Source organism: Zalophus californianus, chromosome 4 (genome assembly GCF_009762305.2).
Source record: "Zalophus californianus isolate mZalCal1 chromosome 4, mZalCal1.pri.v2, whole genome shotgun sequence".
Taxonomy (NCBI): Eukaryota; Metazoa; Chordata; class Mammalia; order Carnivora; family Otariidae; genus Zalophus; species Zalophus californianus.
In genome coordinates, this window is record NC_045598.1 from 35,941,045 (window position 1) to 35,967,175 (window position 26,131).

General features: G+C 44.6%; 2 protein-coding genes across 5 annotated transcripts in view; one reads left to right on the forward strand and one right to left on the reverse strand.

Moving 5' to 3' along the window:
* Window positions 1-19,839, forward strand: part of LOC113928745 (nuclear autoantigenic sperm protein) — a 41,272-nt gene extending 21,433 nt beyond the window's left edge. For 3 of the 4 annotated variants that reach the window (XM_027604724.1, XM_027604739.1, XM_027604732.1), the window contains 13 exons: window positions 1,997-2,047; window positions 4,758-4,868; window positions 7,279-7,359; window positions 9,081-9,190; window positions 15,771-15,850; window positions 16,217-16,302; window positions 16,419-16,492; window positions 17,048-17,236; window positions 17,357-17,523; window positions 18,150-18,206; window positions 18,296-18,373; window positions 19,054-19,182; window positions 19,651-19,839. In XM_027604724.1, the coding sequence (XP_027460525.1) occupies window positions 1,997-2,047; window positions 4,758-4,868; window positions 7,279-7,359; window positions 9,081-9,190; window positions 15,771-15,850; window positions 16,217-16,302; window positions 16,419-16,492; window positions 17,048-17,236; window positions 17,357-17,523; window positions 18,150-18,206; window positions 18,296-18,373; window positions 19,054-19,182; window positions 19,651-19,731 (1,294 nt within the window). In that variant the 3' untranslated portion in view covers window positions 19,732-19,839. Of the gene's footprint in view, window positions 1-1,996; window positions 2,048-4,757; window positions 4,869-7,278; window positions 7,360-9,080; window positions 9,191-9,890; window positions 10,902-15,770; window positions 15,851-16,216; window positions 16,303-16,418; window positions 16,493-17,047; window positions 17,237-17,356; window positions 17,524-18,149; window positions 18,207-18,295; window positions 18,374-19,053; window positions 19,183-19,650 lie in introns of all 4 variants that reach the window. The other variant, XM_027604750.2, reaches the window with a different exon arrangement.
* A 152-nt stretch (window positions 19,840-19,991) lies between these two features.
* Window positions 19,992-25,589, reverse strand: CCDC17 (coiled-coil domain containing 17). Its single transcript, XM_035727125.1, is given in 14 exon segments — window positions 19,992-21,811; window positions 21,814-21,890; window positions 22,130-22,245; window positions 22,316-22,526; window positions 22,680-22,883; window positions 23,031-23,128; window positions 23,235-23,380; window positions 23,613-23,729; window positions 23,977-24,095; window positions 24,183-24,266; window positions 24,486-24,648; window positions 24,759-24,981; window positions 25,085-25,159; window positions 25,268-25,589. Coding segments are annotated over 14 exon segments (1,851 nt in total). The 5' UTR covers window positions 25,412-25,589; the 3' UTR covers window positions 19,992-21,737.
* Between the last annotated feature and the right edge of the window lie 542 nt (window positions 25,590-26,131).

Genomic DNA, 26,131 nt, shown 5'->3' on the forward strand with positions numbered 1-26,131 from the left:
CTAAGTGCATGGGGTCAATCTATAGGGTTCCCATATAGTAACTTAAATCAACCATGTCTTTAAACCTATCTTAAGTACAACTGTATTGTAAAGAAATTGCAAATACAAGTGTATTGTAAATTTTTCTCACTTTATTTACCAATTAAAAAAAATTTTTATGAAAGATTTGTTTATTTTAGAGAAGGTGTGACTGAGGGGGAGAGGCAGAGGGAGAGAGAATCCCAAGCAGACTCCCTGATGAGCTTGGAGCCTGATGTAGGGTGATCCCATGACCCTGAGATCATGACCCTAGCCAAAATCAAGAGGTGGCGATGCTCAACCGACTGAGCCACCCAGGTGCCCCTAATGTTTTTGTGCATTATTATGAAACATGTTGGGGCACCTGGGTGGCTCAGTTGTTAGGTGTCTGCCTTCAGCTCAGGTCATGATCCCGTAGTCCTGGGATCGAGCCCCGGCGTTGGGCTCCCTGCTCAGCGGGGAGCCTGCTTCTCCCTCTCCCTCACCCTGCCTGTGTTCTCTCTCCCTGTGTCTCTCTCTGTCAAATAAATAAATAAAACCTTTAAAAAAATTAACATTTTAAATTTATAGAAAAGTTGCAAAAATGATACAAAGAAGTGTTCTTCTGATTTTCCCTGGAGTCCCCATATTTGCTTTATAATTCGTTTTTGCATGACTGTAAGTATACATGACTCTAAGTCATATTAGATATAGCTTCGTTGCTTTCTGGTATGAAAGCCAAACTCACCTTTGTACTTGACCTGCCCCAGCTTAGAATCTATTATTTTTCAATGGAGCCTTGGTTACTTTTAGTGGGAAATGGAGTTTTAGAAGTATAGTCTGGGTGCCTAGGGATGGGGTACTCATTGCTACAGAGTTGGTCGTTATTTCTAAATCTTTTCAGTAAACACAACTATGAAGTTTTTTTTTTTTTAAAGATTTTATTTATTTATTTGAGAGAGAAAGAGTGAGAAAGCACCAGCCAGGGGAGGGGCAGAGAAGCAGACTCCCTGCTGATCAGGGAGCCCGACCTGGGACTCAGTCCCAAGACGCTGGGATCATGACCCAAGCCGAAGGCAGACACTTAACCGACTGAGCCACCCAGGTGCCCCTGAAAATTTTTTTCAAGATTTTATTTATTCACTTGTCACCACAAGCAGGGGGAGAGGGAGAAGCAGGGCCCTTGAGGAGCAGGGAGCCGGATGTGGGGCTAGATCCCAGGATCCCGGTACAATGACCTGAGCCAAAGGCAGATGCCCAACTGACTGAGCCACCCAGATGCCCTTGGAATGTTTTAAAGATGTTTATTAAAACTTTTCAAAAGTGGGGCGCCTGGGTGGCTCATTTGGTTTAGCATCTGCCTTCTGCTTAGGTCATGATCCCAGGGTCCTGGGACTGAGCCCTGCATCAGGCTCCCCGCTGAGCAGGGAGCCTGCTTCTCCCTCTCCCTCTGCCTGCCTGTCTGCCTACTTGTGATCTCTCTCGTCTGTCAAATAAATAAATAAAATGTTAAAAAAACAAAATCCTTTCAAGAAAACTGAATGCTCTTGGACACTTTGCTTTTGTTTTTTTTTAAAAGAACATAAACTTTATTTTGAGTTTAACAGAATGTGAGGTTTTTCAGGAATACATATGCTGCATTATAACAAATACTTTGCTGTTTTCCACCTGATCATAAACTCAAAGCTAGGATGTGACTGTTTTGTTCAGTGTAGTGTATCTCATGCCTAGCAAATAGGGCATTTATAACAGGTACTTGAATGAGTAAAGATTAAATTTGATTATATGTATTATATATATATACATATATATATATATATATATATATATATATATACAGGCTCCAATAGTATATATTATATTACTTTTAAGATATTTATATCCTATTGGGCATTTAATAAATGGTAGCTCTATTATGGCTTTATGTTTTTCTTTATTTAATTTCCAGGCTTAAAATGGCCTTCCTTTTAATTATTTTTCCCTTAATTTTTCATTACAGGATTGAAGAAGATGCTCCTGCTCCTTCTACCTCTGCAGATAAAGTGGAGAGGTAAGATTATTTACAGAGTACAGATTTATATCTGGAACATAAACATTATATCTGGAACATAAGTTTAAGGGCAGTATTTTATTTATTTAAAGATTTGATTTATTTGGTAGAGAGGGAGAGGAAGCACAAGCAGGGGAGTGGCGGGTAGATGGGAGGGAGAAGCACACTCCCTGCTGAGCAGGGAGTCTGATGTGGGGCTCGATCCCAGAACCCTGGGGTCGTGACTTGAGCTGAAGGCAGACTTAACTGATTGAGCCACTCAGGTGCCCCAAAGGGCAGTATTATTTTTGATAGATAACAGTTAGGACTGAATATTGAGGGGGAGCCTGGGTGGCTCAGTCGTTAAATGTCTGCCTTTGCCTCAGGTCATGATCCCAGGGTCCTGGGATCCAGACCCGCATCGGGCTTCCTGCTCCACGGGAAGCCTGCTCCTCCCTCTCCCACTCCCCCTGCTTGTGTTGCCTCTCTCACTGGGTCTCTCTCTGTCAAATAAATAAATAAAATCTTTAAAAAAAAAAAAGACAATATTGAGGTACTTGTCTATTATTTATTTATTTATTAAAGATGTTTATTATTTGAGACAGAGAGAGCACATGAGAGGGGGGAGGGTCAGAGGGAGAAGCAGACTCCCTGCTGAGCAGGGAGCCCGATGCGGGACTTGATCCAGGGACTGCAGGATCATGACCTGAGCTGGAGGCAGTTGCTTAACCAACTGAGCCACCTAGGCGCCCACTTGTCTGTAATTTAAAGTATGGAGTCCTGACAAGGATGTCTCTAGGTTTTTCACATTTGATTAAAATACTAGAATTGAAAGTTCTCCTTATTTGTTACATGCCTGGCAAATGCTAACCTATTCTTTCTTTGAATACTTCTGATTTAGATCTCAATTTTGTAAGGTTGCCATTTTCAATTTTATGTTATTCTAGTTTAAAAGTTCTAAATTTTATATTAGGCCCACATCTACTTCCACATAACTTCCCCTCTTGATATGACTATGGTTCTGAACCTGAGGTAAGCATAATAGTTAACTAGGATGCTTAGCCAAAAGGTAGATTGATGGGTTGCATCCCTAGAGATTTTGTTAAGCTTGAGGTAGAATTCAGGCTTGTGTGTTTTTTAATAAAACTTCCTGATAATTCCTAAGTTCACTTCCTGATAATTCCTAAGTTCACAATCACTGTTCTAAATTCTGTTTATTCCTTCTGCAGAATATCTGCATGTTTTTATTCATTGTTTTTTGTAAATGCATATATACATATGTATGCTACACACACACACACACACACACACACACACACACACACACACACACACACACACACACACACACACACACACACACACACACACACACACACACACACACACACTTATTTTTTTGGGAGAGTACGAGCATACCAGTGGTGGGGAGGAGCAGAGGGAAAGAATCTTCAAGCCGACTCCCCACTGAGCATGGAGCCTGTCTTGGGGCTGGATCCCACAACCTGTGAAATGATGACCTGAGTTGAAACCAAGGGTAGTTGGACACTTAACTGAGCCACCCAGGTGCCCCTATATATATGTATATATTTAAAAGTTACCTCTACAGCCAATGTGGGTCTTAAACTCAACAACCCTGAGATTAAGAGTCTTATGCTCTACAGACTGAGCCAGCTAGGTGCCCCAGTTTTATGGTTTTCAGTCTATAATCCAGGGATACCTGGGTGGCTCAGTCATTTAAGCATCTGTCTTCGGCTTAGGTCACAATCCCAGGGTCCTGGGATTGAGCCCCGCATCGGGCTCCCTGATCAGTGGGGAGCCTGCTTCTCTCTCTTCCTTGGGCCCCCACTGCTTCCCTGCTTGTGCTCTCTCTCTTTTTCTCTGAGAAATAAATAAAAATTAAAGTCTATAATCCACTTGGAGTTAATTTTTGTATGTGGTATGATAATAATGTTGAGGTTTACTTTTTTGCATGTGGATATCCAATTATTCCAGCACCATTTGTTGAAAAGATTATTCTTTCTGCATTGAATTGTCTTGGTACCTTTGTCAGAATTTCAAGTGATTGTATATGTGGATCTGTTTTTGTACTCTGTTCCATTTCATCTATGTGTGTTTATGTCAGTTCCACATATTATATTAAATTGAGATCACTGTCTTTTGCCCTGTCTACCTAAATGTTTCTTTTGTTTGTTTTTTAAGATTTTATTTATTTGACAGAGAGAGACACGGTGAGAGAGGGAACACAAGCGGGGAGAGGGAGAGGCAGGCTTCCCGTGGAGCAGGGAGCCCGATGCAGGGCTTGATCCCAGGATCCTGGGATCATGACCTGAGCCGAAGGCAGACGCTTAACGACTGAGTCACCCAGGCGCCCCTACCTATGTGTTTCTTGATTCATTTTTCTTAGAGGTAGTACAACTTGCTGTATGAATATATGGTTCTTTCATGATTTTTTTTTGTTTGTTGCTTAATTAGCAAATATTTATAGTAACATACAATATAGGTTTTTGTGAGTAGATAAACCTTTCAAAGAAAATCTAGTAAAGCTCTTGAATGTTGCTTTATGATTTCTTTTGCTTTTATAGTGAAAAATGTGAGTTAGCTAAACCTTGCTGGAGTGGTCAGAGGTTTAAAGAAGTTAAAATACAATGGTTTATAAATGTAACAGGTATTTAAAAAATGTTGATTTTAAAGAGTATTTGACATTTGAAAAATACCACTTTTCTTGCAGTCTGGATGTGGATAATGAAGCAAAGAAACTGTTGGGTTTAGGACAGAAACATCTGGTGATGGGGGATATTCCAGCAGCTGTCAATGCATTCCAGGAAGCAGCTAGTCTTTTGTAAGTACTGTGTTTTGCTATGATGTGCTATATTGTGTTTGTTAAAAGGTTGTCTTTTGGGTGGGGATGGAGTTTTAAAAAATTGGATGTTTTTCATGTGCAAGTTTATTCCTGTAACTAACGATAAGACTTGCATATCACAGAGCATTCTCACTTTTTTTTCCCCCCTAAGTAAGGTAGTTTGTTTTTCAGGCACCAGTAGTTAGGGTGACCAATTCATCCTACTTTGTTCTGGGACTTTTTTTTTTAAAGATTTTATTTATTTATTTGACAGACACAGCGAGAGAGGGAACACAAGCAGGGAGAGCGGGAGAGGGAGAAGCAGGCTTCCCGCGGAGCAGGGAGCCTCACGTGGGGCTAGATCCCAGGACCCTGGGATCATGACCTGAGCCAAAGACAGACGCTTAACTACTGAGCCACCCAGGCACCCCTAAAATCAAAGTTTTTTTTTTTTTAAGATTTTATTTAATTATTTGACAGAGACACAGCGAGAGAGGGAACACAAGCAGGGGGAGTGGGAGAGGGAGAAGCGGGCTTCCCGCTGAGCAGGGAGTCTGATCTGGGGTTCGATCCCAGGACCCTGGGATCATGACCTGAGCCGAAGGCAGACGCTTAACGACTAAGCCACCCAGGTGCCCCTGAAATCTAAGTTTTTAAGAATAACCAGAAACATACTTCTTAGCTTATTTTCTTATCAGATATCTAGAGATCCGTATTTTCACTGTCCTGCCTTTAAGGATATTTAGGGGGAAAATTTGACATGCATTATTCTAATCTAGTAGATTATACTTAAACATAACCCTCATAATACTTTGTGCTTAGTTTCTCTAGTTATTCTCACTAGGCAGTAAAAGCCCTTAGCTGGACTGACTTTGCATGACTTCTTCCAGTCCTTTCCTTCATGAAAACTAGTCTCCTTACTCTATGTAAAGTACCTCCTCCTTCCATTTATCACACTTGTGATTTGTTTCCCTTTCCCTCTTTCCTGTCTGGATATTAATAGCTAAAACTTAGGTATAGTGCTATTTGTATTTCTAAGCATTGTTTTAAATACTTTTACAGGCATTATTAATTCAATTCTTAGAATAGATCTTTGAACAGTTCTTAACATTTCTATTTTATAGATGAGAAAACTAAGGCACTGAGTATAAGGTTTATACAGCTAGTTAAGGTTTAGAGGTGGGATTCGAACACAGGCAGTCTGACTCCAGAGAATAAGTTCTTAAATCTAGTAACGTGATGTCTTTCCATATACCTCATTCATCCTTTAGGTCCCTGCCAAAGGTCCTTTAACTGTTCTGGCCCATACTGACACTCATGTTATAGCAGGAGAAATACCTATTAATGTAGTTTGGCTCTGAGATTATATACTATAACTGCAGCAAATTGATGTCACTTGGAACATACATATATATATAGAGAAAGACCAGGTAATATATTAACTTCATACATTGTGTGTATGTGCGCGCGGGTGCACGCACCCACATGCTTTTTAAAAAAAATTTTTTTTAAAGTAGGCTTCATGCCCAGCTTGGAGCCCAACATGTGGCTATGTTTGTTTGTTTTTAAGAGATTTTATTTATTTATTTCACAGGGCACACAAGTAGGCAGAGCAGCAGGCAGAGGGAGAGGGAGAAGCAGGCTCCCTGCTGAGCAGAGAGCCCGATGCGATGCGGGGCGATGGCGGGGCTCGATCCTGGGACCCTGGGGTCATGACCTGAGCTGAAGGCAGACACTTAAGTGGAGCCACCCAGGCGCCCCTTGTTGTTGTTTTTGTTTTTTTTTTTAAAGATTTTATTTGACAGAGCAGGAACACAAGCGGGGGGAGCAGCAGAGGGAGAGGGAGAAGCAGGCTTCCTGCTGAGCAGGGAGCCTGATGGCAGGGCTCAATCCTAGGACCCTGGGATCATGACCTGAGCCGAAGGCAGGTGCTTAACGACTGAGTCGCCCAGGCACACCCCACTTGTTTGTTTTTAAAGATTTTATTTATTTGAGAGAGAGAAGGAGCAGGAACAGGAGGAGGGGCAGAGGGAGAGGAAAAGCAGATTCCCCGTTGAGCGCAGAACCTGATATAGGGCTCAGTCCTGGGACCCTGAGATGACGTGAGCCGAAGTCAGACGACTCAGCCACCCAGGCACCCCGCAATGTTGGGCTTTAAACTCATAGCCCTGAGATCAAGACCTGAGCTGAGATCAAGGGTCGGACCCTTAACTGAGTCACCCAGGCGCCCCATACATTGTTTTTTAAAGTCCCTTTGAACTTGACTTGAAAGCAAGAAGAAAGGGGAGTATTGGTTTCCTAGAAGGATGTGTCACTGAAGAAATACCATTTTATAATTCAGAGAGCTAGAAATAAGTATTTTTGATTAAACGTTAATTCAGGTCTTATTAGATGTTTATTTTCTTTGTAGAGGTAAGAAGTATGGAGAGACTGCTAATGAGTGTGGAGAAGCCTTCTTTTACTATGGGAAATCACTTCTGGAGTTGGCAAGGTATGTCTTTCAAGCTGCAGGGGCTTTTGTTTTGTTTTTTGTTTTGTTTCTTTAAAGGTTTATTTGAGAGCGAGTGAGCGGAGAGGTGGTGGTGGAGGGAGAGGGGGAGAATCCTTAGGCAGAAATTCCACCTTGAGCTTGGAGCCTGATGTGGGGCTCCATCTCACAACCCTGAGATCATAACCTGAGCCGAAATCAACAGTCTGACTTGTTTTTAAGTAGGGTGTTTTGTATCACATTAGTGGTCTATTTAAAACTTTATAAGTTTCTTTGCTTTCCAAGATTATTTACTAGCTTTGAGATTCATATGAGCTGGGTGAGTCTGCTTTTACTAAGAAAGGGGGTTTAGAAGGAACATGAAATATTGATGGAAGTTTTGGAAGGCACTTGATGTAGATTAAACTTACGCTTGGGTTTTAACTTTTGGGGTCTTTTTTTTTTTTTTTAAGATTTTATTTATTTGACAGACAGCAAGAGAGGGAACACAAGCAGGGGGAGTGGGAGAGGGAGAAGCAGGCTTCCCGCTGAGCAGGGAGCCCGACCCGGGGCTCGATCCCAGGACCCTGGGATCATGACCTGAGCCGAAGGCAGACTCTCAATGACTGAGCCACCCAGGCGCCCCATCTTTTGGGGTTTTAGAAGAAGAGTTCTTTTCTATTAGTGAATGGTCATAGTTTATTTTTGGACCATAAAGTCCAGTATAAGAGAACTTTTAAAAGCACTCTCAGCACAAAACAGTCATCCTTAACAAGGACTTAATGAAGGACAGTTTGTAAACACTAGCGTATGAGAATGTCTAGTAAATAAAACCAGTGGTCTTTTTTTTAATTTTTTTTTTTTAAGATTTTATTTGTTTTTTTTGACAGAGAGAGACACAGAGAGAGAGGGAACACAAGCAGCGGGGAGTGGGAGAGGGAGAAGCAGGCTCCCTGCTGAGCAGGGAGCCCAATGTAGGGCTCAATCGAAGGATCCTAGGATCACCACCTGAGCCGAAGGCAGATGCTTAATGATTGAGCCACCCAGGTGCCCCAAAACCAGTAGTCTTTTTTTTTTTAATATATTTTTTTAAAGATTTTATTTATTCATTCATGAGAGACGGAGAGAGAGAGAGAGAAGCAGAGGGAGAAGCAGGCTCCCAAGGAGCAGGGAGCCCGATGCAGGACTTGATCCCAGGACCCCGGGATCATGACCTGAGCCGAAGGCAGATGCTTAACCATCTGAGCCACCCAGGCGCCCCAAACCAGTAGTCTTAACTATTGGAAAGTTGTGTATTTTCCACTGGAGTTTATTAACCAGAACAACATTTTGAGGGTACACAAACTAGCAAATGTTTTGTGGCTCATTTAATCTCAATTCTGGTAAGTTTTCTAATTTTGTAGATCATTCTGATTGTCATGAAAGTCTTTCCAGAATGTTTTAAAGCCAACTAAAGAAATATGGGTGGATGTGAAGCTTGGGAAATATTATGGCCTTATTGTAGAGTGAATATTGATCTTATCTTTTTGACAGTAGTCACTAGTGCTTTTTAGGTGGTGGGATGAAGGGTATGCTTTTTTCTTTCAGTGCTTTTACTGCCTTAATTTATATTAGTTTTGATCACTGCTTTTCTTCCATAAATACTTAAAGTTTATAATCTCTGCACTTGATTGCTTTTTGGTCTTAGAAAAACTGTTAGGTTCTAGCCATCATACCTTTAGTGCTTTCTCCTTTTGTTCTCCTAGAATGGAGAATGGTGTGTTGGGAAATGCCCTGGAAGGTGTGCATGTGGAAGAGGAGGAAGGAGAAAAAACAGAAGACGAATCTCTGGTAGAAAATAATGATAACATAGATGGTATGTGGAGTTGCCTGTGACATTCAGGAGATGCGACGTATATTTCTTATGTACCAATGATGGGACTAGGGCTCTCCCTATCCTGGATGGTCTCTCCTAAGTTGTCTGGGGTGATACATGCATCTGGTGGAGACTACAGTGGAGATAGCCAATTAACTGAAACTGAGAGCAGGGTTTTATAAAAGGAAAACTTAATTTCCCCAATAAATGTGGTTATTTAAATTGTTATTTTAAATACCTAACAACCTTAAATTTTTTTGATGCAAATTTTAAGTCTGTACAGCTCAGTTATTTTAATAGCAGTGCTTTTGGAGTCTTTTTACATTTTTTGTGTCTAAGAAAATTAAATGTTAAATTCTAAGTGGAATTTAGCTACTAGAGTTTTACATATTAGATGGAGGTTTATGATGTTTAGAGGAGAGCAAAAAGCTTGGCATCTCTTAACCTAACTGATAATCAGAATGCTCAAGTAAAACAATATCTCACTTAAGGAGCTTGGGTTTCCTTTGCAATAAGTTGCTCTGCTATCTGGGACTTTTCCCTTTGCTTTTCTCAAGGGGACAGATAGTTTTTAGGCCATCTGCTAAAATTTAAGCCAGGCTGTTTGAGGTTTTAAAGGGAATGTATTTTTAGTTTCCATTTATGCCTTGATCACTAAATTCGAAGACATGTTTATGCTTCATGTTCTTTAACCATGTAGAGGAAGCAAGGGAAGAGTTGAGAGAACAGGTTTATGACGCCATGGGAGAAAAAGAAGAAGCAAAAAAACCAGAAGACCAGTCTCTGGTAAAGCCTGAAATTGATAAAGAGCAGGAGACTGAAATGGAGAAGGGTGGAAGAGAAGACATGGATATAAGTGAGCCTGCAGAGGAGGAACTACAGGAAAAAGTTGAATCCACTCCAGATCAGTTAACTGAAACCACTGAGGCAAAAGAAATAGCAGCACCAGAAGGACTGAATGAAGCCAAGGTCACTTCTGGGAAGCCAGAACAGGAAGTACCAGATACTGGGGAAGGAAAATCAGTTTGTGGAACTGATGTCCAAGAAGAATGCAGAGAAAAAGGAGGTCAGGAGAAGGAGGGAGAAGTAATTGTGAGCATAGAGGAGAAGCCAAAAGAAGCTTCAGGAGAGCAGCCTGTTACAGCTCTCGAAAAGCAGAGTACTGCAGTGGAGGCAGAAGCAGAGCCTATAGATTCAACAGTCAAGCCAGTGGATATGGGTGGGGATGAGCCAAAGGAGCAGGTAGCTGCCTCTGAAAATGAGCCAGGAAAGGCTGTTCTTGAGCAGCTGGTAGGGCAAGAAGTGCCTCCTGCTGAAGAGTCACCAGAGGTGACAATAGCAGAGGCCTCAGCTGCAGAAGCTGGGTCAGAAGTCTCTGAGAAGCCTGGGCAGGAGGCCACAGTTCTCCCTAAGGATGGTACAGTCAATGGACTGTCAGCTGCAGGAGGTCAGACTCCTGTTGAACAACAGACTAATGCAGAAGGACTGACAGAAACAAAAGATGGCACAGGACTAGAGGAGAAGGTCAGGGCAGAGTTGGTTCCTAGCCAGGAGGAGACTAAGCTGCCCATAGAAGAGTCTGAGGCAGCTGGAGATGGGGTTGAGACCAAGGTAGCCTGGGGGGCTACTGAGAAATCCCCTGAAGACAAAGTTAAGATAGCTGCTAATGAAGAAACACAAGAGAGAGAAGAACAGATGAAAGAGGGTGAAGGTAACCGGGATATGCAAGAGCTGCAGTGGGTGGAGTACATTTCTGGATTTGACTCACACTAATCATGGGTAAAAGTCAGCCTTCCATTCAGGATTTTCCGTCTGCCTTTGGATTAGGAAAGGGCTAAATGAAAATGGGGATAGTTTAAGAAGATTGTGATAAGTTGAGCAAGTTAAATCAAAAGCAAGTCTTCAGCTGGCTTATAAACTAACGCTTTTACTAACTGCAAAATAGGCCTTCTCTGTGATTTCTGAGACTTGGCTAGCTATCAGTAACCTGTACCATACTAGCCAATAGAGGTGGATGGGGGCTGGTGGGGTAGGTAGGGAAATAGTGGGCTAGGCTGGCAGAGAATGCTGAATGGATGTTCACTTGCATGCCTCTGGATTATTTATTTTACTGTTCACATGGTTCCTATTCTCTGCTTTAGGAAGCAGGATTAGAGCAGTAGAATCCAGTGAATTGGTACACTTAAGCAGGCATGCCATTTAAATGAAGGCAGTTAACACAGTGAAAGAATTCTGATGACCCTCTTTTACTTTTAGTCTTCAGGAAGTATTTAGAGGCTTATTTACATTAGTTTTAAATTAGCCCCCTCCAAAAGATAACAAAAAACTTAACCATTAGCCCTCTTGCTGCTTTCCCCCTCATTTCATGCTTGCTTTGGCTGCTAAACTGAAGGTTTTGTTACTAAGAACGTTATAAAGTGTGGATGCTTTGCGTAGTATTATTGGTCTAATTTTGATTCAATTCCATCAAGATGTATAAGCCTCTAATTAGCAGTTACATAATTGGCACGTCTGACTTGAGTTGTACTATCATTTGAGGATTCTACTGTCTGTAAGGCTCATCTAATGTTGGTATTAATAACCACAGGTATAGTCTAGTTAATAGTTACCACTTTGTATAATTGACAGACTAAGAGTTCTGTTTAGTTTTAGATTTTCAAAGACCCACTATTCAGTATTTGCAGCTCATTCTGGTAAACTACATTCTACCTATGTGCAGGTCCTTGTACTCCAGCCAGCATGGGCATGGTAACTAGAAGTGAATTGGCTAAATGGTAGCACCATTGGGCTGCTTGTTGGGTTTTAGGAGTTCTTTATGGAAAAAGCACACAACTGAATTCTTCAGTTTTTAAAAAACTACCATGTCTTAATCTTTAATGATAGTGATCAAAGTTAGTAAGAAGTTCTGCTGGCTCTTTTAAATTGGACTTTGAATAATAAGCTACAGTAGAGAGGTCCTATTTCTCCAGTTCAAAAACTATTCAGTTGGATCATAAAGCAAAATTGTTACAGCTCTCCCACATACTTTTTTTTTTTTTTTTTTTTTTTTTTTGACAGAGAGAGGGAACATAAGCAGGGGGAGTGGGAGAGGGAGAAGCAGGCTCCCCCCGGAGCATGGAGCCCAATGTAGGCCCAATGTAGGCTCAATCCTAGGACCTGAGCCGAAGGCAGACGCTTAACAACTGAGCCACCCAGGTGCCCCCACATACATTATTTTTGATTCCAAAATAATACTATTTAGTAGGTAGTATTATTCCACTTAGAGCCACGAGGAAATTGAGGCTTAGGGGTTATGTTACTTGTTTAGGGTCAAACACACCAAGTCATAGAACTAGAATCAGACTCTAGATGTGACATGAATGTATGTTCTTCCCAAGCCTGCCTCACAGTGAGGAAGGTGACTTTTTATCTCCTCCCTTAACCCACCTCTTATCAGAAACTTTCTGGTCACTATTTTTTTTAAAGATTTATTTACTTGCGAGAGTGAGGCAGGGAGAAACTTTAGCAGACTGCGCTCAGCACAGAGCCTGATGTGGGGCTTGATCTCCTGACCCTGGGATCATGACCTGAGCCAAAACCAAGAGTCAGATTCTTAAATGACTGTGCCACTCAGGTGTCCCTCTGGTCATTCTTTTTAAAGTACTTATAAAAGCCTAGGAGTCATCAGTTGCATTTTTTTTTAGTATGTGCCCTGGGTACCGTGCTGCTCATAAAGAAGGTACAGTTTTCCATATTTTACAAATGAAGAAATGGCAGAAAGAGCTTAAGTAATTTGCCCTGGTCACACAGCCAATACGGGGAGGGCTGAGGTACCCAAACCTGGCTCTAAGGCCTAAACTTTTTTTCCCCCTTCTTCTAAGGCCTAAACTTTTTTTTTTTTTTAAGATTTAATTTATTTATTTGACAGAGAGAGACAGCTAGAGAGGGAACACAAGCAGGGGGAGTGGGAGAGGGAGAAGCAGGCTTCCCGCTGAGCAGGGAGCCCGATGTGGGGCTCGATCCCAGGACCCTGAGACCATGACCTGAGCCAAAGGCAGACGCTTAATGACAGCCACCCAGGTGCCCCTAAGGCCTAAACTTTTATTCTCTGTGCTCTGTTCCACTTTATGTGGCAGCACTTGCCTGCAAAAAATCTTATAAGTGGTATTCTCTCTCAAATCTTTTTTTTTTTAATTTTATTTTTAAGTAATCTCTATACCCAATGTGGGGCTTGAACCCATAACCCTCAGATCAAGAGTCACATGCTTTACTGACTGAGCCAGCCAGGCACCCCAGAGGTTTTCTCTTAAAATCCCATTTCTTACCACCTCTCAGGCTGTCCATATCCCTAATAAAGATAATTGGTCTGTTGTTTTATTATAAGTGTTATGCTAGATATGATTGGTAAGTGAACAAAGTTTTTAAATTGTAGGCACAGAGCTTGGCCATGCTTAGACTATACTGGTCAATCTGTAGTGTTTCCCTGACTTAAGAGGGCTAGGATAACCAGAGAATCAGCAGATTGTCTCTAAGAGGAATTTTTCTTTGCGCTATCCTGTGCCCTTAACTTTTGAACAGGCTACAAATCAGAGAAATGGTATAAAGCTGTGTATCCATTTTTCCAAAGGATGGTAATAGGCATGCTACAAAGAAGATTCCATTTTAACAGATCACTGAGGACATCAGGGCATTCCCATTAATACCTGGGTATAGGTTACCAGGTTGGAAAGTGTTGTTTTAAAGTAATGGCTTTCTCATTAACCTAACTTTCTTCTCACCATTCCATGAAGGTAGTACAGATTTCTCAAGGGAAACAAGTATTTTTCTCAGATTATCGTAAGAATTTTATTTTAAAAATTTGATGTAAAACTCAGTAAGATTTTAATCTAATTAGATGTCACCTGGCATTTTGGCATGAGTAGGAACAGATACCAGATTATTTAAGAATATAGACTAACAATACACATTTTGTCAATTTTTCCTACAAATTAGGAAGGTAAAATGTTGCATAGATTTACCTCATCTGTCTTGAGAATGGGCCTCATTGTCAGAGTTAATAAAACCACCCATCTAGTCTGACAGGGTACTAAGTATACAGATAACTTGGAAATTTGGGTACAGAAAGATAATGGTATATGATGGTGGGTATTTATTTCAGAAACACTAAATTATATGGTCAACAGGGGAAGAGTGAGTCATTTGATAAAACCTGTTTGCTATAGAGGTCAGTTAACTTGTAACTGGTTCTTAGAGGAATTTTTTTGTTGTTTTTTGGTTTTTGTTCTAAAGATTTTATTTTTATTTATTCATGAGAGAAAGAGAGAGAGAGAGAGAGGGGGGCAGAGGGAGAAGCAGGCTCCCAAGGAGCAGGGAGCCTGATGCGAGACTCGATCCCAGGACTCTGGGATCATGACCTGAGCCGAAGGCAGACGCTTAACCATCTGAGCCACCCAGGCGCCCAGGAATTTTTTTTTTTTTAATTTTATTTTTAAGTAATCTCTCTACCCAGCATGGGGCTCGAGCTCGCAACACTGAGATCAAGAGTTGCATGCTCCACTATCCGAGCCAGCCAGGCGCCCTTCTTACAGGACTTTGTCTTTACTAATTTATAATGTTTAGGAATTTTCTGTGCCTATTCCCATTCTTAAGCAGTATTGCTAAAGATAAAAGTCCTTTAGCCTGACTTCATGGCTCTAAGGCCTAATTGCATATTTATGTTCCCATAATAGCTTGTTAGGAAGATGGTATTTTAGCTCTTTTGCTTGCGTTAAAAATGTTTAATGAAAGGTGGCAGAGGTAGGCGCATTATACCCAATTAATGAATTGTTACGTGCCCCCAAAAGCCCATTTTTAATCCTATGACATTTTGAACTTCTAAGTGGTGCGTAGAGCTATTTATTAGCAGCCTGTCCTTAAAGGCAGTTGACTTGTGAATATATGTCAGTATGGTGAAATAGTGTGTCAATATGGCTGCAAATTTTAACATTATACTGGAGTAAAAACAATTGGTTGTGGTACTGCTTACTCAATTCTCTGTACATGCTAGAGCTGGCTGGAGTCTGTGGCATGCTCATTGGTGAGAGTTGGTAAGGACTATGCTTTTCTCTCCACAGCTGTGTTGTGGGAAAGCTAGTCTCTTGAGCATTCTTGCTCTGAATGGACTGGGGTAATTTAACTTTTTGTACTTTCTCAGCATGTTAGTGTTATATAACAAATGGCTGCTTAAAGACACCAGGAACACTGGCTGAGTTCTTCAACTGCTTCTGGCTAAGTATATGGGAGCTTCTACAATAAGAATACAGTAGCTAATCTGTCCTGATCTGAATGATCCAAATTGACTTTTAGAAGAGAAACGTACAGCCTTCTGATCACTGAAGGTGTAAACCACACACTGTAAGATTATACAATCTAAATCTAGGTTACACTTGAATTAGACTGTAATCACTGGCTTTATATTTATATTCAGTTCAAATATTAACTGACTTAGCATCTGGCCTGTTCTACTCAGAATATAGGTTGACAGGCATTTATTGGAATCTCTTGAGTACTTAGAAGGAAGATATCCTTAGTATTCTCAATACTGAGGAATTTTTGCTTACAGAAACTGAAGGCTCAGAAGAGGAGGATAAAGAAAATGACAAGGCTGAAGAAACACCAAATGAATCACTTCTTGAAAACAAGGTAAATTATTATTTGTTCAGTATCATCTTCTTACTGTAGGACTGTAGCTTACTAGGGTAGGTGTGATTATCATAGTCATTTCTTGGTTCGGGATTGGGGACTCTTTGTTCATGCCTGGAATACACAGATCCGTTTAATCCGAGGATGTTCTGATGGGACCCAACACGTCACTGTTAGATATCACTGACATAGGTGATGACTTCGGATAGAAGGATTATAGGGACCCATTCTGTAGGTTTTAGGGAGAAAGTCCAAATTTTGAATCATATCATGTTATTTTTTAAGCTGTATTACGCATTTAGATTTGTGATAAGATTCCTGTCTTATACTTCTGCCTAATACCAATGATTTGGATATACTTTTTAGTCTCTTCAAGAAAATGAAGAGGAGGAGATCGGGAATCTAGAACTTGCCTGGGATATGCTGGATTTAGCAAAGATCATTTTTAAAAGGTAATACTTTTCAGTGTTTCTAGGCTTAGGTTGGGAGTTTGGAGCTTGGAAGTAGAATATCAGTTAGGTTTGGACAAATGCTATTAAGGTTTCTGATAATCTTTTCCTTCTTTCAGGCAAGAAACAAAAGAAGCTCAGCTTTATGCTGCACAGGCCCATCTTAAACTTGGAGAAGTTAGTGTTGAATCTGGTAATACATTTTCCATTTTACTCTTTCCTTTAATGTGCCCCCCCCGCCCAGTTTTTCCTCTAATTCCTTAAAATTCAGCTTGATTGATCATAAGTTGTGGGCAATTGGCTTTTTTTTTTTTTTTTAGATTTTATTTCTTAGAGCACAAGTAGGGGGAGGGGCAGAGGGAGAGGGAGACACAGGCTCCCTGCCAAGCAAGGAGTCTGATGTGGGGCTCCATACCAGGACCCTGAGATCATGACCTGAGTGGAAGGCAGATGCTTAACTGACTGAGCCAGCCACCTAGGCACCCCTGGCAATTGGCTTTAAAAGGACAGTTGGTTTGGGTTCCTATAGTTCCTAGAATAGTGAACCATCTCTTCTGAAGTTCTTCAGTAGGGTTTTTTTTCCCCCTCCCCAGTTAGATATTTTTTTTTTAAATAATAGTTCAGTGTCCTGGAGATGCTACAAAGAAATGTAATTTAAAACAGGAGAGCATTCCTGTAGAATGGTCTACAATTTGGAAGTATTATATATTAAATGCTGTCCATTTGCTTGCTATTCTTTTTTCATTAGAGAATTATGTCCAAGCTGTGGAGGAGTTCCAGGCTTGCCTAAACCTGCAAGAGCAGTACCTGGAAGCCCATGATCGTCTCCTTGCAGAGACCCATTACCAGCTGGGCTTGGCCTATGGGTATAACTCTCAGTATGATGAGGCAGTGGCACAGTTCAGCAAATCTATTGAAGTCATTGAGAAGAGAATGGGTGAGTGAGCATCAGCTATTTGACGATAAGCTTGACTGGATCTGGTAATCGACAATATGAAAAAAAAAATGGATCCTTTGGTGGTAACTATTACTGATCACTTCAGCCTGTTCTTTGTAGCTGTACTAAGTGAGCAGTTGAAGGAGGCTGAAGGATCATCTACTGAATATGAGAAAGAAATTGAGGAGCTGAAGGAACTGCTACCTGAAATTAGAGAGAAGATAGAAGATGCAAAGGACTCCCAGCGTAGTGGGAATGTAGCTGAATTGGCTCTGAAAGCCACTCTGGTTGGTTTGGTTTCCTTTTGAAGTTTGGATAATGGCATGGTTGATGTTGTTGGAAGACATCATGGTATTAGTGTTCTATTTGCCTAGGAACCGTGATACGGTTTCCAGGGAGTTGGTGGTCAGAAGGAATATGAGAATTTATCTAGTTATTCCTATTAAGTAGTATAATGCTTAAGAGAATATGCTCTGGAGCCAGACTGGGTTAAGGTTATATATCTGCTACTTACTATGTGTGACTATGGACAGGTTACTTAACATTTATTTGCCTTAGTTGACTCATCTGTAAAATGGGGATAATAGTATCTGTATGTTAAAATACTTCTGACAGTACAAATAGTATTTGCTTAATAAATGTAAGCTATTACTTCCATCTCTGAGAACTCCTCTGTATAGATAGTGCCACAGGTGATGATATGGATGGGTTAATTTAATATTTACCCTGTGCCTAAGCTCCTGGTTTGGGGGTGGTGAGTGCAGGTAGAGGGGGGTGGAATGATATTGCTAGTATATGGAGGCCCACTAGTATTTGAGGTCTTAGTTTGGATGGTAGGTACCTGTTGTAGGTGTGTGGGTGACCTGGTGGGTTCTCTCCTGGGACCCACTTGGGTCTGTCAACTCTCGCACAGGTGGAGAGCTCTACTTCAGGTTTCACTCCTAGTGGAGGAGGCACTTCAGTCTCCATGGTGAGTATTCAGGTGATTTTTGTCACTTAATATTAGGCTTTTTTGTGTCCTGTCTAGTTGTACATTGCTAACAGAGTCCTTTTTGTCAGGTTGCCAGTAGAAAATCAACGGATGGTGCTTCCTCATCAAATTGTGTGAGTGATATCTCCCACCTTGTCAGAAAGAAGGTAAATCTACATGTGGTCATTTCTTTTCTGTTTTCTTTCCAGTTTGCTTTTTGTTTTGTTTTTTGCTTCAAATGATACACCAGGAATACATTCCTTAATATTTGGTGCAATAAGACATTCATTTTGCAAAGTTGGTGAGGATTTGAATGAAGGTAGTTTTCACTTGACTATGTCTTCTAACAGTTTTCCAGGCCACTTTGGCCCAGGACTATCAGGAAAGCAGCTGAGAAGAATCGGCTCAGCTTGCAAAGCTGGCGGGTTTTCTTTGACAGTAGTCATTCAGCAGCAGACCTGCCGAAACTCTTAGGAGTCCATCTTCTGCCTACAATTACAGTTGTTTTTTTCCTCTTGTGGGAGACTGATTGCTTTGTGTCCTGATTTATAAACTTGGGGTTTGGTTACTATTCAGATCTACTACTCACCCTCACCCCACCCTCCCCCTAGAGAGGCTGGATTGGTATGTTGTGGCTGACCAATTGATTGTACTGAGCACAGGTTGGCGTCTGCTTCCTGTGGCCATGGGAGAGACCCTGAGAGCCGTGGATACCGGTGTTCAGGATCTCTGCACCATGGGGTGGCAGCAGTGGGGGAGGAGAGGAATGAAGGGGTTTTTAAAAACTTTTGCAGTACTTTTAAAAACATTCAGCACATTTGTGAAGCGTTCCCAATTCTGTCTTCAGAGGAAACCAGAGGAAGAGAGTCCCCGAAAAGATGATGCAAAGAAAGCGAAACAAGAGCTAGAGGTGAATGGAGGCAGTGGGGATGCCGTCTCCAGTGGAAATGAAGTTTCAGAAAACATGGAGGAGGAGGTGGGCAGTTAAGAGGGCTTGGACTCTTGCCTTATTTCCCCTTGTTCTCAGGCCCTGGGGAAACTAGTCCTCCTAAGTGCATGTTCCTCACCTTGAGCCTGTTCGGATTACTTGTATGCAACCCTCATAGAAACAGTGTGCAGGAAACTGGTTATGGAATGTAGGATGTCTCATTGACGAATGGCAACTATACACACAGCACAGGTCCCACTCTAAAGAATGTGTGAGAAGGCACTTAATTGGCAAGACCATTGAGTGATTTCTGCTTGCTCCCTTTCCAAGTACCGTATGAACCTTGGCTCCGTCAGCCCTATTAGAGAGACTTTAGGAAATGGGCTATTAGTAGTGTAGGGAGCAAAGCAGGCTTTAGGAGACCTGTTCACTTTCTCTAATGCCTACTCAGTTGTGTAAAGACAGAACGGCTTAAACTAGGGTCATTTATGCGCAGGCTCCCTATTTATCTTCCAGGCTGAGAATCAGGCTGAAAGCCGGGCAGCAGTGGAGGGGACAGTGGAGGCCGGAGCCACAGTTGAAAGCACTGCATGTTAAGAGAGGGCGCAGAGCCTTCCTCCTGAGGGAAAGTGTTTTTGTATATAATGTATTTTTTCACTTTGGGGGGCCTCTTTTTGTATAACTTCAATAAAGATTGTAAGCAAAGGTTGAGGCTTTGATGATTTTTTTTCTTAAATATACTGGCTGAATCTGTGCCTTGGAGCACTCTGGGTTTGATATAGTTGTCAAAGGTACTCACTCCCCCTGCCCCTTTCTGTACTGATCTCTGTTGGAAGCTCCCATCCAAGTTCCTGTCGGTCTAATGTGGAGGCAATCAAATCAAGCATAGCCAGGCTCTTTGTTTTCTAATGGTGCTATATCTTTTCCATTTTAAATACAAACCTTCAGTGGTGCTGTCCCCATGATGGGGGCTACAAAAACAAGACTTGGTAAAGATCTTGCTCTTTGGTGCTGATACTGTTTGGTGGACTTTGTGAACTGATAACCACCTGAGCCAGGCCTTGAGTGATAACTGTTACCCATCTAGTCTCCAATTGGGGTCAATAATTCTGTCCTGGAAAAAGAACTGAAGAAAACTTGTGAGGGGGAGGGGTGGGGGAAAGTGATCCTTGAGGAAAACTGGTCTGCTAACTGTAGAGAATTGAGCTTTCTGGTTTGAAAGTGGCTTGAGGGACGACACGTGGGATGTGGTTGGAGGAATTTGTGGGGAGGCTGGCTGGTGGAGTTTTGTTTTCTGTACAGAAAGGCTGGAATATATCTTATAACTTGAATCTAAATTGTTACCCATCTGCAGTTTTGACCTCTCAAATAAAGATGCTAAAAAATGCTCCTGGTCTGGACTTGTGTTTAAAGATCTCCCAGGGTGCCTGGGTGGCTCAGTGGGTTAAGCGACTGCCTTCAGCTCAGGTCATGATCCTGGAGTCCCGGGATCGAGTCCCTCATCGGGCTCCCTGCTTGGGGGGGAGTCTGCTTCTCCCTCTGACCTTCTCCCCTCTCATGTTCTCTCTCTTAAATAAAATCTTAAAAAAAAAAAAATCTTCCAGTGGGATCCCAAACTACCTGAAGCATTTCAGTGTGGGATGTGGGGTTGAAAGGTAGAAACTGGCCCACCAGTCCAGTCAAAGGGTGCTCAGGATACTGATATTAAAGCCATCCCACTGGGGATGTTCAGGGTGCAAGGCTAGTGGGAGACCCTCCCTGCCTGAGCTGCCTCAGCCCTGACCCTTAGTTTAAGAACCTGTTAAATACCAGTTACTATTGATCTGAATTCCAAACCGTGCCTGCCCTACATTACCTAAAGGGAGTTAGTAATTCTGACCACCCATAGGGTTACTTTGCTGCACTAGACAGACAGTAGGTCAGAACCTGCCATTTGACTATTGAATGTCAGGCAGTTTTCCAGTTTATGTTTTATTTCCTAAATAGAGAAAATGGAATTTTTCTGGGCTGGTTATGGTAACTCATGGCTGTAGAAATCTTTGGCTTTGAACTTCTTGAAGATCCCCTTGTATTGCATGTTCCAAGTCCTGAGGATTTTAGGCCTTTGAACTTTGGATGGCACTGGGTTCTGGGGATAGGCCCAATATCAAATTTTAGCCAGATTTCTAAGTGTATAAGGTATGGGAGGAGCTCCTAGTTCACGGGGACCTTTATAGCTTGGAAGGCTTCCCGGAGGATGTCCTGAACGAAGTGTGGCAACAAGATGGGCTTTAGCGCAAAAAAAAGGTAAGTTTATGAAGTTCCTTTAACAAATTAGAGTGCCCCCTGCTTATCTTTCAAAGAATTTATATTCCAGGCAATACTGACAATACCTGACATCCATTTAATCCTCACATCTGTTTTACAAGAAGAAAACTGATAAAGGCCAAGTATTTGTGGAAGGTGGTAAAGCTGTGATTGGACCTATTTTGAGCTTGTATCTGCTATTTGCTTCTAGATCCTCTTGAGAACGTGTAGTAGTAAAGCTGCAGGTCTGGCAACAAGCCTCATCTAAGTCCTAGTTCTGAGCCTGTTAAGGTACTCATGACCACATTCTCCTAGATTCAGAAAGCCAGAGGGGGTGGGTCAAAGCTGTGATGAGGGCCCAAACCATCTATCCTTGACTCTGCTGCTGAGGGGGCTCTTCTGCAGGAGGAGGAGGGTCAACAAAGCCAGCTTTTGGGGCAAGGGAGCTTGCTTCCAGTGCAGGTGACCTGGGTATCTGTGGAACAGGAACAAGTGTATCTTTAGCAAGAGGTTTGTATCTTGACTACCTAATGTAAACCAAGTAAACCTTATTGTGCAGCTGATTTCCTTATCTGTTTACATAATTACTATGTAACGATGTATGAGAAAGGAGTTAATTCACAGAAACTACTTGGAACACGCAGGTAAACAAATGCTAGCAATTAACCACACCAATCACACCTGCAGTATCCCTAGCTTTAGGTGGTCCCTCAGTGGAGGTGGGTACTGGTACTCCTGGGCATTTGCTGGGTTGATCTCGGCCAGTGTCTGGACACCTTCATCTCTTGCATTAACCAGTCGCAGAAAGAGCTCAACCTCACCTACCTGCAGAGAGTTGAAATGGTACTGCATCTGTACCTGGAGGGGAGGAGATCCAGTCCCTGTCCACACTCACCTGGGGAATCCCATTCAACTGTCCAGGGGTAAGGCTGGGGTCCAGAGGAAGGGCCCGAAGTGGAAGACGCCAACGGCCACTTCGCACCCTTTGATCCTGGTCAAATAGCACCAGTGAGGCCCAAGCCTTTGGCTGTGGTTCCCTAGCCCATGCCAGCCCCTGCCAGGCCTGTAGCTCACAGACCAGGGCTGCTGATGGTGAAGGTGGCAGCCTAGAACAACCGAAACTATGTCAGAAGCCAGAACTGTTTTTCCCTGGACAGCTCTGGGAGCCAGGGGCCCTGTATACAGATGGGAAAACAGCAGAATGAGGGAAAAGCCTCAATTGTGACAAAAGGCATCCAAGTCAATCTCCATCTACTGACCTGGGTACGGGCTGCCTGCTGGCAAGGATGGCACAGTTGCCTGTGGGCCCAGGAGCTGGAGGTGGGGGCAAGCAAAGGGCTGGGGGCAATGCTGTGGCCCCTCCTGTGTCCTGTCCATCTCGTGTCAGGCCAGTCGTGAGTTGCACCCAAATCCAAGAAGCCTCAAGGCCCCGAAGGAAGTCATAGAAAATGACCAGCCCAGCCCTGAAGAACACAGGTCTCAGGGGACACCTATACATCGCCCCCCATCCCTTCCCCTCACCCTGTCAGTTCCCCAATCCTAGCTCTTCCTAGTGGGTCTCTCTCCTTAATCAGAAGGGATGACCAAGTCACAGGGGGAGCAGGCCTCACCCAGGGTCATAGGGTGCAGGGCCCAGAACGTCAGGAGCCGGCAGGAGAAAGTATGGATCCAGGCCAGGGTTCCTGGTCAGGGTGCCAGGAACCTGCAGCTGTGGGTGGGGGAAGAGTGGACTCCTGCGGAGAGCCTCCTCGGCGCCCATGCTTCCCCAGCTACACAAAACAGAGCTGCCCCGGCCCCAACCCCTGGGTCCTCACGGCCTTTTCTGTGCCACTCAATAGGATGCCTGTGGAGTGTGGATGGGGCGGCAGCGGGGGAGCCACCGGCGGCGGGAGGCGCGGGGGATCTTCCCTCCTCCCCAGGCGTCGGGGGGGATTCACCACGGGTCGAGGCTCGCTAGGCCCTGGGAGCAGAGAGTTAAGAGTAGGGCATCTCTGAGCAGGACGCAGCAAGTAACAGGGCCGAGATACCCTTTCCCGGAGAGCCGAACTCACACGCACGGACACCTGAAGATGCGCGAGGGCAGGAACGGGCAGGGCCACAAACACACGCCTCACTCCCCACCCTCCAACCCCTTCCTTGGGCTCAGCCTGCTGGGGAGAGCTAAGTGGTGTGGGACGAGGGTGCTCGCTAACCCCAGGACGCAGGGCCTGCGCCCCTCTGCATCTGCAAGGCCAGGATTTCTGCCTCCAGGCGCCGATTTTCGGCTTCCACCACTAGAAGCTCCCCCAGTGCGGCACCTGCCCGTCTTCCTGCGATGAGAAAGTCCCACCCGTCACCTCTGGCCTCTGGTAACCAGCTGGTGCAATCCTGAGCAGCTCTCCAGCTTTAGGTCTCTCTGGACAAGGCTGAACTTGCCAGGTAACATTCTAGCCATTGCCACAAAGACCACCCAAGTTTTCCACCTTCAGGTGGTCCCCACTGCCAAAGACGCCCCCCTCAACCGCCCTTTTCTCCTCCCAGGATTAAGACCACCGCTTCCGAGGCCGTCCTGTTCACCTCTGCAGGTCCGCAGCCGCCGCAGCTCCAGCGCTGATGCCTCCACCTGCAACTGACATATCTGGCCCAGAAGGCCGGGGTTCCGGCCCCCGCCTCGAACGTAGGCCTCACGCAGGGCCCTAGGGAGGGAACAGGGGACAAGAAGGTAGCGTCTTTCCAGGACTGATTAGCGCTTCGCCCATGCCGCCCCGGGCCCCGGGCCTCACCCGATCTCGGCAGCCAGAGTCCCTGGGTTGGCCTGTAGCACCGGACAACAGAGTTCTGCCTCTCGCAAGGCGTTGAGCCGGGTCCTGGGGCCGGGGGCCAGCCGCGCGGAGAAGTTGCGGATCCAGAGGCCCGGCCTCCGGAAGCCCCGCCCCTTCCCGACCGAACACGTGCGGCCTTCCAGCTGCGCGGGCGCCTACGCTTCCCGGGCCCCGCCCTCCGGAGGCTCCCGCCGCGGCTCCGCCCCCAGACCGGGACCGGCCCCCAGCCCCGCTCTGCCGCGCTCTGAATACCCCGGGTCTCACCCAGGCTCCGGCTGTAGCTGCTGAACGTGCGCACCTAGCACTTCTAGAGCTCCCCGCGTTCGCCCGGCTTCTGCCCGGAGTTCTCGAAGCTCCCGCTCCAGACCGAAAAGGCGTGATATCCCGCCCCGGGTCTGGGCCAAACCTTGGAGGCGTTGGCTCAATTCTGAGGCGTTAAGGTACCGAGTCGCAAAGAGTCCGACAAACTCAAAGCCAAAGGGAGAGGGGCGGGGAGGGCTCGTAACTCCCCCCCCCCCCCCGGTCCATTTCCCTCACCCTCGCTGCGTCGCTCCAGGGCCCGGCTCTGTGACTCCGTCTCCGCCACCCGCTTTGCGTGAGTCCCCTGCAGCGCCCGAAGCCGCTCGCCAGGGCTTCCAGCAGCTTCGGGGGTGGGGCCCTGAGTCTGCACCTCAGTTTGGCTCCGGGGCCCTTCTAATCCCCTGGAGACCTCTGTTATCCAGGGTCGCATTTCCTGTAGGTACAGCCGCAGTCGCTGCACCTGGAGATAGCGGACTCCGTGACCTCCTTGACCCATGATCTGCGTGACCTGTAGGCCTAGGGAGGTTGCTAAATTTGGAGCGGGTGGGGAAAGCCCGGAGTACCTCTTCTGTTAGCTTCTTAGTAGCCAATTTGCTGGCCTCCTGCTCTGGGAGGCCCTGGTGTTCTTGTGGCACCACCTGGCGACAGGGTGTGGGGATGAAATATCCTGAGGGTCAGAGTTGCTTGAAAACCCACCCATGTGGCCACAGAGGCGGCCCTTTTGAGAAGTGGGCTCCAGGTGTTACCTCTCGGGTCGGACGGCCAATGCAGAAGCGCTGAGTGTGGGTGGCCAACAGCTCCCAGGAGCGGAAAACCATGTCACAGGACCCACAGAACAGGAGCCCTGGCTCCCCAGAGTAGGCCATGGGAGCGGACCCCTTTCCTGACATGCCAGCCAGGACCTGCAAGAGACAGGACAGAGAGCAGGGGAAGGGAAAGGAGGATGAAACAAAGCCAGAGGCAGAGCGGAAAGGCCAGGTTTACTGAGTTTACAAGATTAAGTTTGTTTGGGGAGGAGACTTAGCTCCCTGGGCAGCAACTACAGGTCTAGGCAGGCCTGGAGCATGGGTGGGGAAAGGCTGGTCACCTCTGGGAGGAGCCCCTGGCTTGAGAAAGTGTCATAACGTCTGCTCCACCTCAATCCATAAGCGTGGGCAAGTCCCTTTTCACACTACATCTTGGTTTCTCTGCCTTACATTATGTAAAGGGGGACAAATGGCTGCCTCCTAGACTAGCTGGGCCCCTGTCGCATAGTCCCCATCACTGGTCATTGAACAGTCTCTGGCAGGGAAGTATCATCTTGTTCATTCTTGTTTTGCCCAAGTTACCCAAGGTAGTGTTCTCCGTTCTAGGAAACACCTGGGAGAGGAAGCAGTCTGCCCTTTTGGGCTTTCTGCCAGGAATCTTTTTTCCCCTAGGCTGAAAAGCTTTCCCTTGCACTCTGCCCCTCGGGAAGCAACCACAGCTTTTGTATTACCAAGTCACACCAAGGCTAGCAGTTTTTCCCTAGTCCCGATTTCCTTGGGGGGGGGGTTTGTTTGGCTAGAGAGGGATGATAATTAGCACAGCCCAAGAAATTAAAGTTCTGGGAGAACATAATGAATCTATCA